General features: G+C 41.1%; 1 protein-coding gene across 1 annotated transcript; it reads right to left on the bottom strand.

Annotated features, from left to right (window-relative positions):
* Positions 1-1,409: 1,409 nt before the first annotated feature.
* On the bottom strand, positions 1,410-18,899 carry LOC143300661 (pachytene checkpoint protein 2 homolog). The gene is made up of 11 exons (XM_076614493.1): positions 18,775-18,899; positions 17,243-17,408; positions 16,085-16,264; positions 15,081-15,171; positions 11,119-11,255; positions 9,154-9,240; positions 8,095-8,201; positions 7,555-7,708; positions 4,706-4,818; positions 1,973-2,042; positions 1,410-1,674 (listed from the first exon to the last, which is right to left on the bottom strand). The coding sequence occupies exons 1-11, from the start codon at positions 18,864-18,866 to the stop codon at positions 1,585-1,587; spliced, it is 1,287 nt and encodes a 428-aa protein (XP_076470608.1). The 5' UTR covers positions 18,867-18,899; the 3' UTR covers positions 1,410-1,584.
* Positions 18,900-21,420: the final 2,521 nt, after the last annotated feature.

The following is a 21,420-nucleotide window of genomic DNA, read 5'->3' as shown; positions in this document are numbered from 1 at the left end:
ACATCACTGCTCAAAATGATCAACCAATCACTGCTCAAACTGATCAACCAAGCAACACATCACTGCTCAAAATGATCAACCAATCACTGCTCAAACTGATCAACCAAGCAACACATCACTGCTCAAAATGATCAACCAATCACTGCTCAAACTGATCAACCAAGCAACACATCACTGCTCAAAATGATCAACCAATCACTGCTCAAACTGATCAACCAAATAACACATCACTGCTCAAACTGATCAACCAAGCAACACATCACTGCTCAAAATTATCAACCAAACACATCACTGCTCAAACAGATAAACCAAGTTCACCACTGGACTCACTCGAGCCATTCTTGACTTCCTGCTGCGTTCAAACAATGTTATTCAGTAAGTCTGCGAAGCCTTTGCATTCTGTCCTGGATCAGAAAGCATGGGACCGCGAAGTGGCTCAAAGAAGGGCTGAAGAATGACTGGAGGTGGGGCTGGCTAGACAGAGGACAGGATGGCAATCACAATGGCAACGTCGCTTGGAAACTGGAAGACGAAAGCAAAGCGTTCTGTGTCACGTGCTCAAAGACACTCAACCATGGCGGTCATGGGTACCAGTGAACGGATTAGACAGGGCTGTATTCTCAAAGTTTGGGCAAAATCATCTTGCTACGACACCCTCGCAAACACTGTTAGGGCAAAATCATGTTGCTATGACACCCTCGCAAACACTGTTAAGAGTGAAATTCTCAAAGTTTGGGCAAAATCATCTTGCTATGACACCCTCGCAAACACTGTTAAGAGTGAAATTCTCAAAGTTTGGGCAAAATCATCTTGCTATGACACCCTCGCAAACACTGTTAAGAGTGAAATTCTCTTCAACACAAAGCGATTTTGGAATTTCGGCTGTGAGTAGTATGTGGATTTTTAAAGAATTTTTTAAAGTGGTGTTTATGATAAAATTCTTTCCACTAAAAAAAAAAGAAAGATTTCTATCATCCAACATATTTGACTACATGTTCCTTTTAGTGCTCGTTTTTGAAGTGTTGAAATGCTACAGTCCCTTTTTCACTTTTAAGCTTTTGAAACACTACAATTCCTTCAGCTCAAGGGTCCTCACACAAGCTTACATTTCAATGCCAAGTTTAAGATTTTGAGATGTTATGACCTTTTTTTTGTGTGTGTGTGTGTGTTTGTGTGTGTCCGTGGGACTCATACAAGATTAAAAACCTTGTCGAAAATTCCAATGTTTTTTTCCTGAGACTTCGTGTTAAAAAAAAAGATCCACAGAATGCACCACCCCCCCCCCCCCCCCCCCCCTTAATACACATTTCTAGGTTATGAAGCAACAAAATCTTTTCAGCTTCCAGGGGGTTTGCTGCTCCCCCCCCCCCCACCCCCCCCTTCCTCTAAAGCAGTTTTCATGCCTGCACACCAACAAGCTAGCACACGGGATGTCACATCAACCCGCACATGGACAAACCAACACACGGGACGTCACACCAGCCAGGAAGAAGAAAGCAGTCCTCGCTGGTCAGTGGAACGTCCATGGTCCCAGGTATCAACACCTTTTTTCCGTCTCCCCCTGTGCACACTGCAGTGAGGGCTTCACGTGGACAGGTGTGCTTGGTCCTGAAACTGCTGGTCCACAGCTCTGGAGAGGCAGTGCAGGAACAGTTCCACAGTGGCTGTGGGACCCTGTAATGGTTCACCACACCGTCAACACTCCACCTGTCCGCTGCCCTGTCATTCACAGGTATGGATTCTGTGCAGTCCTCTAAATAGTGGATCCAGGTACGGACTATACTTTTTACAAATAAGATCTGTGAATTCCTAGGAAACAAGTCTGTAGTATACAGTCTATATTTTTTTAAGAACTCGTACATCATGGTGAAAGAAACTGAATATTTTATGTACCCTATACAGGTGTGAGTGTGTGTGGGGTGGGGTGGGGTGGGGGGGTATCTAAAAAATAAACCACCTTGATTCTACTCACCTGAATGAACATGGCATGGGCCATGAAGGGCAGCTTGCGCAGAGTGCGACCACTCAGTCCCTCACTCTTCCTGCAGTCAGAATCATGTCACAATGAAACACTCACTCTTCCTGCAGTCAGAATCATGTCACAATGAAACAGTGACCACTCTTCCTGCAGTCAGAATCATGTCACAATGAAACAGTGACCACTCTTCCTGCAGTCAGAATCATGTCACAATGAAACAGTGACCACTCTTTCTGCAGTCAGAATCATGTCACAATGAAGCACACTCCCTCTTCCTGCAGTCAGAACCATGTCATAATGAAACACTCACTCTTCCTGCAGTCAGAATCATGTCACAGTGAAACACTCACTCTTCCTGCAGTCAGAATCATGTCACAGTGAAACACTCACTCGTTCCTGCAGTCAGAATCATGTCACAGTGAAACACTCACACGTTCCTGCAGTCAGAATCATGTCACAGTGAAACACTCACACGTTCCTGCAGTCAGAATCATGTCACAATGAAACACTCACTCTTCCTGCAGTCAGAATCATGTCACAGTGAAACACTCACTCTTCCTGCAGTCAGAATCATGTCACAATGAAACGCTCACTCTTCCTGCAGTCAGAATCATGTCACAGTGAAACGCTCACTCTTCCTGCAGTCAGAATCATGTCACAATGAAACGCTCACTCTTCCTGCAGTCAGATTCATGTCGCAGTGAAACAGTCCCTCACTCTTCCTGCAGTCAGAATCATGTCACAGAGAAATGCCTCACTCTTCTGCAGTCAGAATCATGTCACAGTGAAACGTCACTCACTCTTCTTGCAGACAGAATCATGTCACAGTGAAACACTCACTCTTCCTGCAGTCAGAATCATGTCATAATGAAACGCTCACTCTTCCTGCAGTCAGAATCATGTCACAATGAAATACTCACTCTTCCTGCAGTCAGAATCATGTCACAATGAAACGCTCACTCTTCCTGCAGTCAGAATCATGTCACAGTGAAACACTCGCTCTTCCTGCAGTCAGAATCATGTCACAGTGAAACGCTCACTCTTCCTGCAGTCAGAATCATGTCACAATGAAATGCTCACTCTTCCTACAGTCAGAATCGTGTCACAATGAAATGCTCACTCTTCCTGCAGTCAGAATCATGTCACAATGAAACAGTCCCTCACTCTTCCTGCAGTCAGAATCATGTCACAATGAAACAGTCCCTCACTCTTCCTGCAGTCAGAATCATGTCACAATGAAGCACACTCACTCTTCCTGCAGTCAGAACCATGTCATAATGAAACAGTGACCACTCTTCCTGCAGTCAGATTCATGTCGCAGTGAAACAGTCCCTCACTCTTTCTGCAGTCAGAACCATGTCACAATGAAACGCTCACTCTTCCTGCAGTCAGAATCATGTCACAATGAAACACTCACTCTTCCTGCAGTCAGAATCATGTCACAGTGAAACACTCGCTCTTCCTGCAGTCAGAATCATGTCACAATGAAATCCTCACCTCTTCCTGCAGTCAGAATCATGTCACAATGAAACGCTCACTCTTCCTACAGTCAGAATCATGGTCACAATGAAACACTCACTCTTTCTGCAGTCAGGAATCATGTCACAATGAAACACTCACTCTTCCTGCAGTCAGAATCATGTCACAATGAAACACTCACTCTTCCTGCAGTCAGATTCATGTCACAATGAAACAGTTATTAATTAAAGTCATTAATTAAACAAGAGAAGCAACATATAATGAATGTAAAAAGTCAAAAACATCAACGTTCCCAGTGATTTGTAATGACACACTTCCGTGTGGGTAAGGCATGTCAATCATGCGATGAAAGACAGAAAGGATGGAAAAAAAATCAAAACACCTTTCACATTATTTGCACTTTCAACCCTGGGTTTCATGTACAATCGAGTAATACTGGCCGTTGTCCATTCCATGGCAGTACACAGTGAAAGCAACATTTTACGGACGTCCGCAACCACACCCTGCTCAATGTCACCTGAATGGCCAATGACTTCTTGCCTACACCACTCCTCACCTTCCTCCTCCTCCTCCCCCTTCCTGCATCACAGGCACGCACTCTGACCCCCTCACTGTCACTCGCTCAACCCCGCTGTCTGCTTCCATAACCTGACTCAACAAGTGTCCAATGTTGCTGTCAGTTATGTACTGTTGCTGTCATCACCTTCATGTTCTAATGAACCATCAGATGAGAGAGATCCATCGCCATCATCGTTCCTATCCATAATCATTTGCACAGCCTGCAAAGTGGTGCAAGTCCGCTGTCTCTGCTTACCAAAGTTTCTGTCACCTTTTTTTTTTTTTTTTTTGCATGTGAGGAAAAAACCATTTCCATGTGCCTTTCACATGCTTCCAGTCAGCAAATCATTATCGAGAAGAAAGGATTTTTTCGGAGGATGCATACTCATTTACATAGTATATTTATACCACAGACACATCAAACTAACTGTTCAATCTACCTGTGCTCTTTGAACCGAACTTGGATGAAGTAAAAATTGGAACAGATGCATGCCGTCAGTGGATGGCTTGATGGCACTGGGGAAGCACTTTATCTGACATCAGCTGACAGCTTATAGGCACGGAACAGGTTAGAGACAAAACGGAATGTGGTATTACAACTTTACATGCTAAGTAAAGAACTGTCAGCAGTGGAAATAAAGACTCTGATGACAGGCACTCAGCCGGAAGGATTCCAAAGGGCTCACTCACATGGCGATGTCTCTCAGCTGCAGACTGGGCCGAGTGGCATTGTTCTCCACAAACCTCATCACCTCCAGGGCCCGTAACTCCAGAAGCTGCTGGGCAGGATGGATGATGCCCACCTGACATACAAAAGCATGAATAAATCATTGTCCCTGATTGGAGTAAAGTTTGATCATGTTCGCCCATAGCAGCTGAGCTCCAATGAACACTTGGAAAGCCTTGGAAGCATCAGGATCAGTCTCTCAGTTTATCATAACCCCCCCCCCCCCCCCCCCATACGCCCCCCTTCCCCCCAACTTTTTCAGAGTAAAGTATGAAACTTTAAGCTCCAACTTTCACAATAACTGACCTGTTTTTATTCTGCACAGAAATCCCACAGTCACACTCTACCATATGTGGCTTTTACTGCAAACATAGACGGGCGCAATAGCCGAGAGGACTTTCAATCTGAGGGTCCCAGGTTTGAGTCTCGGTAACAGCACCTGGTGGGTAAAGGGTGGAGATTTTTCCAATCTCCCAGGTCAACATTTGTGCATGCCTGCTAGTGCCTGAACCTCCTTCGTGTGTATACGCAAGCAGAAGATCAAATACGCACGTTAAAGATCCTGTAATCCATGTCAGCGTTTGGTGGGTTACGGAAACAAGAGCATACCCAGCATGCACATCCCCGAAAACGGAGTATGGCTGCCTACACGGCAGGGTAAAAATGGTCATACACAAAAAAGCCCACTCGTGTATATTCTAGTGAATGTGGGAGTTACAGCTCACGAACGAAGAAGAAGACTGCAAACATCAGCCAGCATGGCAGACTGCTTACCATTGTTTTCCAAAGACTGACCAATGTCAGATGCTTGATTCAGCAGAAACTGCCAAGTATGCTGTGTACTGGAGCTGGCTGTCTCTAGTTTCAGATCTCACACCCAGCCCTGACATATCTTTTCTTCCTCTGAGTTATCTTCGTGCCTGAACTGAAGCTTCACTCAGTCTCAGGTCCGTTTGTAATGACATACTGAGCGAGTAAAATCATGGCTGAATTCGGCAATGTCTGACTGCTGCAATACTGTTAGTGTACAGCCCCTGTGGCTTAATGGTTAAGATTGTGAACCGATGTCAGGAAGGACATGGATTCAAATCCCATGGGGTTGTGATTTTTCAGCCCCTAGGGTTGGGTGTGTTAAGTCAGGAAAGGCTTGGAACACACAGTCCAGGGCTATCCATTTCACTGATGCATTGTTGGGAATGCTGTGTCTGCACCCCCCACCCACTTTCCTTTTTAAAAAAATTTTTTTTTTAGTGTTCCATAAAACAAAGTCCCAAGTGGTCTGCTTCATAATGGTTTGCCTGCTGATCCAAAATCTATGTAAAACAAATGAGAAACATTACAAGATTATGTTTCTATTCAATACACAATTACTTATCTATTCAATGGGAATGTCTCGTGCTCTTCTTTTACACAACACACATTAAAAAAAATACATATATATTCATCAGGTTTGGATAAGAGAGTGACGAGAGTATGATTAAACATACAGACAGAAAAGGGGGGTCAGGGTGGGGGTGAGGGAGGGGAGTGCACTGACCCTAATCAGTTCATTCAGACATAGTCCAGGAAAAGAAAGAAATCCCAAGGAAAACATTGCAGAAGAATTAAACTGTAGTGTACCCAATAAAACTGTACATCACATTTAACATACCAAAAGGGGGCCAGAAAGTACGAAGCGCGAGATACACATTTATTTGGTTGAAATGTGGACTCTATTTTCTCTCGCACACGCTTATTTTCAGTTGCATACATCGGTCCGCGTAGATGTTGAGAAAACAGCATGTTGCGATGTGTTCCAGGAGAAGGCAACATCATTTTTCTTCACAGCAAACTTAAATCTGTCTTAAATAATTGAGATACATGAAAATGACATGATTATAACGGTGCTATCTCCTGGAATTTGTCTTAAATAATTGAGATACATGAAAATGACATGATTATAACGGTGCTATCTCCTGGAATTTGTCTTAAATAATTGAGATACATGAAAATGACATGATTATAACGGTGCTATCTCCTGGAATGGAGTAATCAATTTGCTGCGCTGAACACGTAAGTATAAATATTAATTTTGGTCGTCAAATGTGGAATGCACTTTGGCCCTGGGGAAAGTCAGTTTGCTTTCGACTCTGATATACAGGTTCAAGTGTTCAATCGTACCTTTATTTTCTTCTCTTTTTGTTGTTGTTGTTGTTGTTCAGGTTCATAATTTCACGACAGAACACATGGTAATCCTCCGCTATTGCTGCCCTAATTTTCTAGAACTGTTTTTGTTTTACTGGTGACACTTTTTTTGTCCTTTATTGCTTTCTTTTATTTCTTCCACTAGTCTTTTTCTTTCTTTTCATATCTTTTTATATATCCGTCCCCTTTAAATTGATAAATCAAACATGTAATTGTAGATTTATCATGAAATACAGCTTGATTATGTTCATCCACCTCAATATCAATAAATCTGTCAGTGTCGATGTATATTTTTTTTCTCTGTGTGTGCAAGGGGGAGGGTGGGGGGGGGGGGGAATATAAATTTCAATAATAAATTGAGTTACAACTGTTTCTGGTTTTTTTCTTACACCAAGTCATCTATAAAAAAAAAAAAAAGGAAGAAAGTAGATCTGAAAACATGGGAAATATGTACATACACATGCAAGAATAGCATGAAAATGAAACACAGAGCTGCATTTCACACACATATAATCATATATTCACACATGCTCGTGCATTGACAAGACAGCTAAATCTTGTAGCTGGCTGGGGGTGTGGGGAGAGGAGGGAGGTGGGGGCGGGGGGTCTGGGGGGGAAGAGCACTGACCCTCATCAGTTCATTCAGACAGGACAGGTAAATCTTGTAGATGGCCGGGGGCGTGGGGGGCCCGATGTACTGCTTGATGTCGGCCCGGTCCACAAAGGCCAGGTCTATGGCCCCCGTGATGTTGGAGGTCGTCAGGATCAGGCAGTTGGGAAACCTGCCCACCCGGGGTGGACGGACAACAAACAGTATCATGACAAAAGTGTTACACATTTAGGTGTTTGTGTTTTAGTTTGGGCTCCTCCTTCCCTCCCCCCAACCCTGCCCCCCACCCCCTTCTTTTTTTTAATAGTTTCGTGAAAACACTGTATAATTTTCAAATACCATAGGTCTTTCTCTTTATATATTCCAAACACATATGTGATTTGTCTTAGCAAACTTCTACATTTAAGTTGAAAATGACTATGAAAATGATAATCAGAAAATGACTAAACTAGCAATTAGTAAAAAAAAAAGTTTTACAACTAATTCTAAAGATACAACTACAACAAATAACAGGACCAAAACCAAGCCAGAATGAAGACCATGGTCAGAGGAACTTACTTTTTCAGCTGGTCGATCTGTGTGAGAACGGCATTCACCACCCTGATAGCATCAGAAGGCTCATTACCATTCAGACAGCTCTTTCGGGCTGCTGTCAAACTCTCCACCTGAAAAATACCCTTGTGTTATGCCCTTCTACCTCTTGTGATGTGTGCATGAAAGCGAGCGTGCATGTGTGTGCAAGCTACGTATGTGCATGTCTGTGTGTGTGTGTGTGTGTGTGTGTGCACGTTTATGTGAGTGCCGGCGTGTGCCATTTGTTTTTCACAGCAGCATCCAAAGTCGAACATGCGTCACGGAGTGATCAACTTCCGCCATGATCAGCATTTTGACAACTGCAAGCTTGACTTCGGCCCACCTTTAGAAAACCTGTGATTTTGAACTGGGTGTTCTGACCAGTCACTCTCTTCTCAAAGCCTCTTTACTACAGGGTCTGTAAAAGGAAATTTTTTTCCTAAAATTACATACTTACCATGACTCACTAGTGCCGTCTCGGCAGGGAGTCCAATTCCTGTCCTGTGCAAACTACTATCCACCTATGCGGTGAAAACGAAAGTAGCTATGGCTGATAACCTTCTGGAAGTAGGTTATCCAACTTGCAACATTGAAGAAAAGCACGACGGTGAGTGGCATTTTCAAACAGGTTCTCTCACACATACTGTTTGCCGCATTTTGAACCAAGTGAAAAATCCAAACTGGATCGACGTGCAAGTCTGATCAGTGGAAAACAAACCTATCAGTGTCACACACAGGCAAAAAACAACAACAAAAAAACAACAACAAACCAACAACAACAAAACTTGACTTGATATGGATACTTATACAGCACCTATCCTCAGTCGGAGACCAGGCCCTAGGCGCTTTACAAACTCGGGGTCATTTGCACAACAGGCTGCCTTCTTTGGCAGAGCTGACTGATGGCTGCCATTGGGTGCTCATGCATTCATTTCCTGTGTCATTCAATCAGATTTCAGGCACACACACACACACACACACAAACACACACACACATATAACACACACACACACACACACACTCTCTCTCTCTTTCTCTCTCACCTCGTCAATGAGGACACAGACCAAGAGTTGAGGATCCACCATGTAGTCATGAAGTCTCTGGAACATCTTGGTCACTAGTTTGCCACTCTGTAATCATGGACAAACATATGCACAAATGATTCGTTAACTTGAAATCCTCTCCATCCTGCGTTTTTTGTTTGCTGTTGTTTTTTAACACAAGGAAAAGTTATCAGTTATAACAGTCCAACTTATATTATTGAATACAAAAGTAAGGGGAAAAAAAAAGCAAACACCTGCTCTACTACTAATAATAAAATGTAGGCTTATATAGCGCAGTACCCCCATCTCAGATGGGGCTCACCGTGCTTTACAATAAAATATACAAATTTAAGACTAAGTGTCGTAAAATATGTACAAAGATTAAATATACACAGTTTCACATGACAATTGTTAAAATATACATATGTTAGACTAAGTGACATAATGAAAAAATATATATATGTAAACTGATACAGGCACCATCACAGTCTCAAATCACACAGGTGCAAATCACAGCAAAACAAAGCATGTCACATTTACCATTGTCAAAAATAAACACCAGGGAACCAGTATCACGAAAAGCACACCAAAATCATCACAAATGCATACAGATCAATACAAAGAACACATCCAGCAACAAAAAGCACAGCAAGCATATGCAGATGGAAAATTTTCAGTGAGAAATTGCTTATGCCACCTACATCTTTGACCTCGAAGTCATCGCCAACAACAGTACAGTGCTCTAATTAAGTGAAATAGAAAACAAAACAATAATCTCAGTCACCCTACTTTTATCATTCTTCTTGGACAATGACCACCTTATTGTTGAAAAAAAACCCAACACAAACCAACCCAGACTGCAGTTGAAAAAAAAAGATTAGAAAAAGACAACTGTATGGAGATTACACTGATTTGAAAAAAACTAGAAGTAAAACTATCATTAGTGGGTTGAACAGAACCAGACTGGATAACAGAAAACTGAAGGCTGAAAAAGAATCCCTCAAAACCATACGTCCTTGCTTTGTCTAAGGACTTGACCAGTTAAAGACATTTACCAAAACCTATCAGTTCAAACAAAAGATAGGAAAAAAGAAAAAAAGGAAGATTCTATGAAAGTTTAGCTGCTGGAACTACGAGAACAAAAATGGCACGCTTGAGACTACATGAGAAGTGGCACATGATGCTGCAAGACATGCTATTACAGCTAGATCTGCTCAAGTCACTATTTCCTTCTTCCTTTTTTCCCCTTTAACTTTTTTGTAAGGTATGTCAGATCTACACTTAGATAGATGTGTATCCTGTATGGCTTAATATTTTCTTCATGAAAGGAATCCTGATCCACACCAGCTTTTGCAATGATTGACTGACTGATATGGATATTTATATAGCGCCTATCCTAGGTCTGAGACCAAGCTCTAAGCGTTCTACAAACTCAGGGTCATTTACACAACAGGCTGCCTACCTGGGTAGAGCTGACTGACGGTTGCCACTGGGGGCTCATCATTCCTTTCCTGTGTCATTCAATCAGATTTCAGGCACACACACATACACACTCATACAGACATGTAACATTTTACGTGTATGACCGTTTTGTTTATTTACCCTGCCATGTAGGCAGCCATACTCTGTTTTTCGGGGTGTGCATGCTGGGTATGTTCTTGTTTCCATAACCCACTGAACGCTGACATGGATTACAGGATCTTTAACGTGCGTGTCTGATCTTCTGCATGCATATACGCACTAAGGGGAAAGAGGCACAGACAGGTCTGCACATATGTCGACCTGGGAGATCGGAAAAATCTCCACCTTTTACCCACCAGCCACCGTTACAGAGATTCGAACCCTGGACCCTCAGATTGAAGCATTTGGCTGTTGTGCAATGATGAGTGATGGTGACAGCATGTGAACTGGTATACACAAGGACTGACACTGAACAGGGCAGTCAGACCCAGGAGGACCGCCCACCTCTGAGAACCACTTGGAGAAGAGACTGTGGCTGTTGATCTCCACCAGCTGGCCGCAGGTGAAGCGATGCGATAGGCGAATGCACAGCTTGTGGGACAGCGCCTTGCACAGGGTTGTCTTCCCTGTCCCCGGGGGACCTGCCCACGCAGGAACACATTGTATCACAAGTTTAATCCCTCAGCTGTGCTGCTGATATACAGTGTATACATTCATGGACAAGTTTAAACCGCTTGAGTGCTCTGTTGACACACAGTGTACACATTCAAGCACAAGTTTAACCCCTTGAGTGCTCTGTTCACATGTAGTGTACACATTCAAGCACAAGTTTAACCCCTTGAGTGCTCTGCTGACACACAACGTACACATTCAAGCACAAGTTTAACCTCTTAAGTGCTCTGTTGACACACAGCGTACACATTCAAGCCCTTGAGTGCTCTGTTGACACACAGCGTACACATTCAAGCACAAGTTTAACCCCTTGATTGCTCTGTTGACACACAGCGTACACATTCAAGCACAAGTTTAACCCCTTGACTGTGCTGCTGACATACAGCATTAATCATAATACATATGGTGCCAATGCTGTGCTGACATGTGCTGTGCGTCCAGATAACACCCTGTTTCTGTTTTTAACCCAGCATTTCACAAATGTTTGCTGGGCAATAGGGTGAGGAAGAATTATCTCCCTTGATCTTCCTTGGCCTGTGGTGTGCGGGTGTGTGACAGTTACGCCAGTGAAGGGGAGAGGTGTACCTGCGAACTGTTCTCCCTCTGTCTCTGTCTCTCTTTCTCTGTGATGCCTCTCTTGCTGTATTATATGTGTGTGTTGTGAGCAAAGTATTTCATGGAAGTATTTCATGATCAAAAGTGTGTGTGTGTGCATGCTTGTGTGAGTGCGCGGGTGTGTGTGTAAGTTGTATTATGAAAAAAAACAACATTATTTCTGGGAGTTTTGATAGTCAGAATATAATATGGTTAATAATAATAATAATAATAATGGATACTTATATAGCACACTATCCCGAAATCTGCTCTAGGTGCTTTACAAAAACGCTTTTGTTAACATAATACATCATATCTATGTTACATACACACACCAAAATGTGACTACACACACACATGCACACACACACACACACACACACACACACACGCTGCATACATACATTTTAACATACATGTGTATCTAACAGCTACCCTAACACATACGCACACATAGGCAGGCACAAACGTACATAAACACACGCACACACAATACACATTCATATATATGCATGTAGTTATGTACACATACATATGTATACACACATAGTCAAGCACAGCTAATGCAAAGGAAGTGGACCTGCCACAATTGAACTTATTGCTAAGGGAAAAGGTGAGTTTTGAGACGAGATTTAAAAGATGCGAGGGAATCAGAATGACGGAGGTTATCAGGGAGCTTGTTCCACGTCTTTGGCGATTGAAAAGAAAACGATCTGTGTCCATAGGTCTTACTTCTAACGTGAGGTATCCTGAGAAGTCGAGTATCAGAGGAAGAACGGAGCTGGCGAGACGGGGTATAGATATGGATGAGTTCAGAAAGATACTTGGGGCCATATCCGTTGACTGCAGAGAAGGTCAGGGTGGATAGCTTATAGTCTATTCGATCAGAAACAGGCAACCAGTGAAGAGACTGAAGGAGAGGAGAAACATGGTCAAATTTAGAAGCTCTGCAAATGAGTCTGGCAGCATTATTCTGGATTCGTTGGAGTCTGTCTAACAGATATTTGGGAAGGCCGGCCAAAAGAGAGTTGCAGTAATCTAATCTTGAGAGAACCAGAGAGCACACAAGTGTCTTGGTTGCATCAGTTGAGAGATAGTGGCGGATAGAGCTGATTCTACGCAGTTCCAAATAGGCAACTTTACAGATATTCGAAATGTGCTGTTGGAAGGAAAGAGACTGGTCTAGGATTACACCAAGACTGCGAACAGAGGGAGAAAGTGAAACAGGTGTGCTATTGATCAGAACAGAGTCAGGAAAGGAAGGATGTTGACGAAACTTCTTTGGACAGGTTATCATCAATTCAGTCTTATCATCATTTAATTGCAGCTTGTTGAGAGTCATCCAGTCCTTTAGGCCAGCAATGCACTCCTGTGTTTGAGTCACCAGTGCATCAAATTCAGCTATGGAAGCCGACTGATAAAGTTGTGTGTCATCAGCAAAGCTCTCATGCGACATCGCATGATGACTGATGACATCCGACACAGGAGCCGCATACAGCACGAAAAGAACAGGACCTAGGACGGACCCCTGTGGGACACCATATTTCAAGGCAGATACTCTGGAGTATCTACCATTTACACATACTTTCTGTGTGCGATCTGACAGGTAAGATGTGATCCATGCTAGTGCAGTGTCACGAATACCAAAGGAAGTTTTAAGTCTGTTCAAGAGGATAGAGTGGTCGATAGTGTCAAAAGCTGCTGACAAATCTAAGAGAGCGAGAACAGATATCTTATCCTCATCAAATCCCGAAAGCAGATCATTCACTATTCTAAGAAGGGCTGTTTCGCAACTATGACCACGTCTATAAGCTGACTGGTGGGAATTAAGTAAACCATTTTGTTCCAGATGAGCTAAGAGCTGAGACAATATGATCTTTTCTAGCAGTTTTGATAAAAATGACAGATTAGAGACAGGTCGATAATTTTTCAAACAATTATGATCCAAAGATGGCTTCTTGATGAGTGGACGTACAACAGCAGATTTGAAGCTTTCTGGGAAACAACCAGACAGTAAGGAAGAATTGATGACATGAGTAATATGTGGCAGTAGAATATCAATACATTCAACCAACAAAGAAGACGGACAGGGTCAAGCTCACAGGATTTCGGACAAGTGGTCAGACACACTTTCTTCACAAAATCTTCAGTAACCGGTTGGAAACAATGTAAAACAGGACCACTGTACACGCGTTCTTGAACGGGTGAAGAAGGAGACACAACGGAGTGAAGCTTCTCACGAATGCATGATATTTTGCCTGTGAAGAAGTCAGAAAACTTTTGAGGGAGTTCCTGCACCGAAAATGGTTATATATACTCTTTCTAATTTATTTTCAATATGTTCAGAAGCAGGACTAAAATAAGATCACAAGCATGAACTGTACATTTTTCTTGAATTTTTCTCAGCGTAGAGCACAGCAAAATGTGTCAGAAGTGATAGAGATAAAAAGCAGTATTTATCTGCACACTGTACACAGACTTAAGCAAATGCATATGCATACACGTGCATATAATATGTATCATAACTTCATGCATATGCACTCTCGTATCATTTTTATGTGTGCATAGACAGACTGGAATATACAAAAGTAAACACAAATAAATATCTACAAACACATACGCAGACATATACTTAACTTACGCAGACACACACATGCATAACTCCTAATCATAACACAAAAAAACAAATGTTAAGACAGTGAATATAGTCCAAAGCAGACATCAACATCCCTCCCGCCCCCACCCCCACATGCCCTAAAAAAAAAAAAAAAACGGAACCAAACAAAAAACCATACAACCACAAGACTAAGACACACACACAAATATGAAAGAGTAGATATGGAAGGACTGAGTTCAAAGAGAGATAGAGAGAAGGCAGAGAAGCCAAATGATAAATCAAACAACAAAATATGTGATCAAAGTAAACTATGAAGACAGTGAGATAGTTTGCAAAAGAAATAACTGTATCATGTATACACCAAAAGTGGTGTTTTTTTTGTTTGTTTTTCTTTCATTTTCAGGATATGATTTAAATTTTAAAAGCAAACTGGTATGATCCAAAGCCGTTCATGAAATCTTTGCATTAAAAATATTTACTGAAATACACGTCATTTAATGAACAGAATAGAGTAAAATGAAAGGAGATACAAAACAACAAAAATTGAGGACAGAGAGCTAAATGAAACTACGCGTGGGCTCACCATGCAAAAGTATCACCCGATTCCAGGAAATGATGGAGCTGTTGACTTTTTTGTCAGAGAACAGCAACGTTGTTGTCGCGTAGTTCAGCAACTGCAACCAAACATACAGGAAAGAACATAACACTGTGACGTGTACTGATGCTGAGACGTAATTATCATGTTCGGAGACTGGCCAATTTTGAAACCAGAAAACAAGCTGAAGGGGCTCATTACCAGACTTACACATGTCTGCTTCCAAAAATACAAAAGAGAGGGTGCCAAAAATGGTAGCTGATATTTCCTCCAAAGTTTTCTTTGAGCATATAAGTAGATACGAATCATGAACACTTTCACCACCATACGCGACTTTAGGTAACTAGACAGTGCACCACCATAGGTGACATTAGCTAGTTTAGGTGACTAGACAGTGTACCATCATAGGCGACTTTAGGTAACTAGACAGTGCACCACCATAGGTGACTTTAGGTAACTAGACAGTGCACCACCATAGGTGACTTTAGGTAACTAGACAGTGCACCACCATAGGTGACTTTAGGTAACTAGACAGTGCACCACCATACGCGACTTTAGGTAACTAGACAGTGCACCACCATAGGTGACATTAGCTAGTTTAGGTGACTAGACAGTGTACCATCATAGGCGATTGTAGTCGACATCAAAGGGGCATGTTAAAAGGATCATTTTTCACAATGTAATGAAAAGCTAAGATACTTGGCACTGGGGGGAGTTTTCCACACAGAAACTTGGTGATGAAAGAGTTAAGAAGATCTTTGTCAATGCACTTTAGTCTGGCCCTTTGAGTCACAGCTCAAACCAAGATGCCTTTGCATGCTGTCAAAATCATGATTTTATTGAAGCAATCCATAGTTCTTGCTGACTATTTTGATAAAGATATATCTATGTAAGTGAACATGGGAACAGCAGCCAACAACTGCAGCACAGGAAAGAAGAAAGAAAGAGTGTGGCTGTCGGTGCAGTCACACACCCACACACAGCTGACCCACCCGTTCCTTGATGGCCTCATCAAACACCAGACTCTCCCAGTGGCCGTGGAAATGCGCGGAGGGCAGCATCCACTGGCTGGCCATGGACACCTGCTCCTCGTCCAGCTCCTCCGTGCCTGCCTCCTCCTCGTTCAGGGTGTACACGTGCAGCTGCACCTGGGCCTGGCTCAGGTCCACTCCCTGCCAGACAATGCACCACCTGTCAGGTGAGTCTGGTGTGTGGGGGGGAAGGAGAGGGGGAGGAAGGGGGTTGGTGTGTGTGTGTGTGTGTTGATGGGTGTGTATGTGTGTGTGTGTGTGTGTGTGTGTGTTGGTGTGTGTGCGCGTGCGCGTGCATGTGCATGTGTACATGTGCACATGTGCGTGCGCGTGTGTATGCATGTGTGCATGCATGTGTGTGTGTGCATGCATTTGTGTGTAGGTATGTGTGTGTGTGTGTGTGTTTTGTTTAACGTCCATCCACAATTGTTATTTTAGATGAATAAACATGCGTAGGTGTGGGTGTGGTTGTGGGTTTTGGTGTGCATGTGCATGTGTTTGTGCATGTGTGTGTGTGTGTGTGCATGACTGTGTATGTCTGAGTGCATGCATGCATGTCTGCATGTGAGCCATTCTCTGAACAGGTAAACTTATTCCAAATTTAGAGCAGAGTATATGGTTAATGGTGAATATGACAAAATTAATACAGATGATTTTGATATACCTGATCAAAACTTCCTCCAGAGACAACCACCAAGTTGTTTTTCTGACTGAAATATCTATCAACAACTAACAACAGTTGATAGCAGTATCTGGAAAAGCAACAACCTTTTTTTGCTAAGATGACAAAACTCACTGGATGATTTAAACTACCATTCATGAATGAAAGCATGGAATCAGTTAATGCTATTGATCACCTTATATACGCTGTACTTTGCCATTCAGAAGCTATACCAGTCTGATCATCATTAAATTTGAGCATGTAGGTGCATGCAAGCCTCACATATCATACACACAAATCAGGTAAAAAAATTTAAAAAAACATAAAAAAAACAACTGGCCCAATATTATCATAGCAGTGACACACCAGCAAGACAATGAAAAGTAGAAAATCATGAATTTTCCCATCAGTACTAAATCAATGCAGATTCTGCACTGTACAGAATCCACAATACATACCTTCCTGTCCAAGATGAGATGATCAGAGTCTGACAGAGAAACAGACAGGACATTGTCGGACAGCAGCTGGTCATCAAACTCTGTGATGGTGAAGTCTCCATACACACACTTGTGTCTGTGTATCAGCTGCCCCACCCTGTCCTTTATCACGCTGTCTCCAATCACACTGAAAACAACCAGCACGCATGGAAGGGTTACAATGAACAGGGTGTACCTTTGCATTCAGTTGCTAAGTACCAGCAGTAGTAGAAATAGTAGTAGTAGTAGCAGGAGCAGAAGTGGTTGAACAAGTATTTATGCTGTCACTGCTAATATTGATGTCAGTCAATGCTATTGAAAGTTTCATCATCAGCTCAGCACTTCTGATAACCCATAACTGTGTGTCCCTGGTGCTTTGAAAATGGAAAAGACACACTCAATGTTCCTCAAGCGGGTCCATGGAAGATTGTAAAAATTTATTGAACAAACATGTAAAAAGAATGAAAATCATATATCAGAGCTTCAGTCTAATGCAAGAATCGTCCGCTCCAAAGATGACTTATTTTCTTCCACTGCTTCTTGGCCCTGAAACCAGAATGATTATAACTAGAATGTATGTTTGCCTTTGTATACTTATGCGTTGCAATGCAGATTTTATAAAAAAAAAAATAAAAAAAATTCAACATTAGAGTGACCCTCTGAAGGTAGTCTGGGATACCCTAGAATTACGGTATCTCTGGGGGTCCCAAGATGTTTAAGTAACTTATCAGAAGCCCTGTCAGTGTGGTAAATTTACCATTTGCTTTTTGCTCTTGATTAAAACATGATGATAATGCAACCTTAAGTTATCATATTACATTTTACACTAATCAGACAAAGTTCTATTGCAACCAATGAACCAGCCTATATTTTTTATACTGCATATCCTGAAGTGAACTTACATAATCTGGAGAAATCACAAGCAGCAAGATAGATACAATCACTGTTATAAGACTGTTACAATTTAATTTTAATTTCACTGATTTTTGATGGGATGGTTCTCATCATTGAAGAACAAGAATATGATGAGATGGCCTAGCAGAACTGTTGGGTATAATCTGCAACAACTCCAGTAATGTTATTTCTGGCATTATGTGTGAGGCCTGTAAGCAGATTTTATTCAGCTCCAGATTAACAAGTATATCCTGACATACATACATGTGTGATAATGTACGTGTGTGTATCACACACACACACACACACGGTATACTACATAATTTATCATTTCTTACTGATTCTGACTTAGTGCCAAAATAAAAAGAATCTGAACAAAATGATTATGTTTTTTTCACATAAAAAAACAAAACAAAAACCTTAACAACTAAAGTAAAACTAGAAAATCCATCTAGGGATAGGATATTAATTAATCACTTTTTTTCATTACTAAAATTTGTGTCTTTAGAACAAAACAGCACAAAAACATGAATGCAGGAAATAAGATACCATAAAAAAGAAAAATAATTATTTAATATAAATTATAACAATAAACATGATAAATGATGATAAGTGATTACCTGAGTGGTTTCTTTAGCACCTCAATATGGTAAACTGCTGTTTCAGCACATGGCAATGCCTGTGCAAGCTCACATACACCGTTCATCATCATTACATTGGGCTAAGCTGCGAACATAAGAAAATGTAATTGATCATCAAACAATCATCAACCACGAATCAATCATATGGGCAACATCCTTACATATGACAAGTTGCAATTGTGTACATATATATCATACCATAATATAACATTAAGATAAAAACATCTAGTTAAAGATCAAAGTCACATATATAATCATATATAAGTACTCTCAGCCCCCTTTTCTCCAACACCACCCATGTCAGCTCACTTTGGATGTATGTAGAGTGGGAAAGGGAGAGTGTGAGTGGGGGGAGGGGTTTTTGAGAAAGAGTGGCCATGAATGTTTTATGTTACTTGTAATATTTTTCTTTCATGTAAAGCGCCCTGAGCTCTTAGTGAGAAAGGGCGCTATATAAATGTACAGTATTATTATTATTATAATCAATCATGACCACATATTAGTCATCATGGTGGTCTCTCAGGAACCAAGGATGACAACGCTGCATTGTGCCAACAACAGTGGACACCTATAGGCTATATTGTGGCTTTGGAGCCCTAAGCAAAGCAAACAGTATGTGGCTGCAGGTACAGCACAGGTAAAACTTAAAAGCCAGCAGTCAGGGCAGGGACAGACACAGCTGGAGCAGCTGAAAATGCTGGTGTCAGTCTTCCTCAAATGTCTTTACTGTATATTTTGTTGGTGCAAGCCAGTTTTGAACTATCAGAAGCAACAGTCTCAAGATGCCAAGGCAGAAGTTTTCCCCCATATGAAGTTAGCCTTGTGGTAACTTTTGTAATCTCTTCTTTAGGCAACCCTGGTTGTGACTGCCATGTAGCACCAAATTAATTCTGGACCCTTCCATGCCGATGACATGGCCAGAGAGTTCTATATGTTTTCCATAACTACTATTAGTATTAATTCAATTTAAACAAGAGTTGTAACAACAATTAAGAGTTAGCACAACAAGTGTAGGAGTGGAATAATATTGTTTTATTCAAGCAACTGGCTTACTGACATAATATATGTCAGATAATTATGCTTTGAAAGTTATGAAGATAAAAATAATGAAGCAACAAGTGAACAACCAATTAATTCATATTGGAATGAGACTATAACTTTTTGTATGTGATCTCTTGATTATTTGAACATATATCTGTCTTTAAATGTATATTTCACGTTGGAATTGTGAGCATGAGCAACATGACCATATGTGAAGTTCATTTTAGAGATGATACAGCTGACTTGAATCAATGGATCAACAGAACAGACATTGCAAAAAATTGACAAAAAAAATCACATACTATAGTCTTATAGATAACCATGTGAGAACCTTGGCTTAGGCTCTCCACTGAATTTCATCTACTTCAAGTGTTTTAAAGATTAAATAATGTAAAGGTATGATTCAAACAAATCAAAGCATATCTGTAGAAGCCATCAAGTGTCTTCCGTAAAGTCTCATCAATCAATAGGCTGTATGTTATGATGAAAAAACAACAACATTTATCCACTAAGCTGATGACTTAGCTATATTTTTCATTATACAATAGCAATTTACATCACACACTGTGCAAATGAGTCATGAACTGATGAAGAATAAGAGTACACGCGATAATCACTACTCAATGACTGAATGAGTTGTGCTACACTATTTTTGTCAAAGCATACTCCGTACCTTCCTTTTTGAACAGCACATGAATCTAACATACAGAAAAAGGTTAAACATGGAGAAAATACACTGTCAAAGTCACCAATCTGAGTTTGATTTCACTGTGTTTACCTTGGTAATTTAGTTTCAACTAGTGCACAGTATGAACATTTGTAAGTTATTCAAACATTTAGCCAAGACAGAAAGAACTTGTCAATATCAGAATTACGTTTAATTTAGGGAAAATATATGCAATACTCTGATCAACTTTGTGAGCATTTAATTCCTACGTTTATACTTTAAAAGTTTCGTAAATTTTCTATGTAAAATTAACATTGACATTTTCACATCACTCAGTTCAACTTGAAAATGGGTGGAATATGTATATAATATACTTTCGCAAAGCAAGTGTACATTCGGTTTCTTATCCAACACTGTTACACGAAAATTTACTATACAATATATTCTGGTTGCATGTCAATAATGTCAGTCGTGACTGGTAATATTGTAAAACATATATAAGTACATATATAAGTACGAAAACCAATAACCCAAACCTCTTTGAAGTTCCCGCCGGATGTTTGTTGGAAGTGAGAATGATTAAAAAGTTAACACAAACAAAAGAAAAATGTTTGCTTCAGTTTGCTGTAGTTTGATTTTACGGAGGAATAGGTTGATAAGTATTTATTTCTCAGATTTTACACAAAGATATACTAGCATAAATTCGAACAAAATCTTTTTGACGACTGTCGTGCGAGTGGAAGCTGCACAAGTATGTATGGAAAGCTATTCGTGTCAGAAATGAGACAGATAGATTGACAGGACACCTGGCTCTGCAGTTTTTAATGTAAGGTCCTGAGTGTGAAGAAAAGTCAAAAGTTATCGGGAAAAGCATGATATATGATTGTAGTTCCGTTCTTCCTTCTGTGCGTGGCGTA

Source organism: Babylonia areolata, chromosome 26, assembly GCF_041734735.1.
Source record: "Babylonia areolata isolate BAREFJ2019XMU chromosome 26, ASM4173473v1, whole genome shotgun sequence".
Lineage (NCBI taxonomy): Eukaryota > Metazoa > Mollusca > Gastropoda > Neogastropoda > Buccinidae > Babylonia > Babylonia areolata.
The sequence above is the reverse complement of the archived record's forward strand: the minus strand, read 5'-3'. Positions and strand labels throughout refer to the sequence as shown.

Bases quoted from the DNA above. Each gene is read 5' to 3' on its own strand.
- LOC143300661 (XM_076614493.1), bottom strand. From the start codon at position 18,866: ATGATGATGAACGGTGTATGTGAGCTTGCACAGGCATTGCCATGTGCT. The intron at 7,709-8,094 runs GTAAGTTCCTCT...CCGGGTGGGCAG, and splicing joins CAGATCGACCAGCTGAAAAA to GTTTCCCAACTGCCTGATCC. The intron at 2,043-4,705 runs GTGAGTGAGCCC...TTCTGACTGCAG, and splicing joins CAGCTGAGAGACATCGCCAT to GAAGAGTGAGGGACTGAGTG.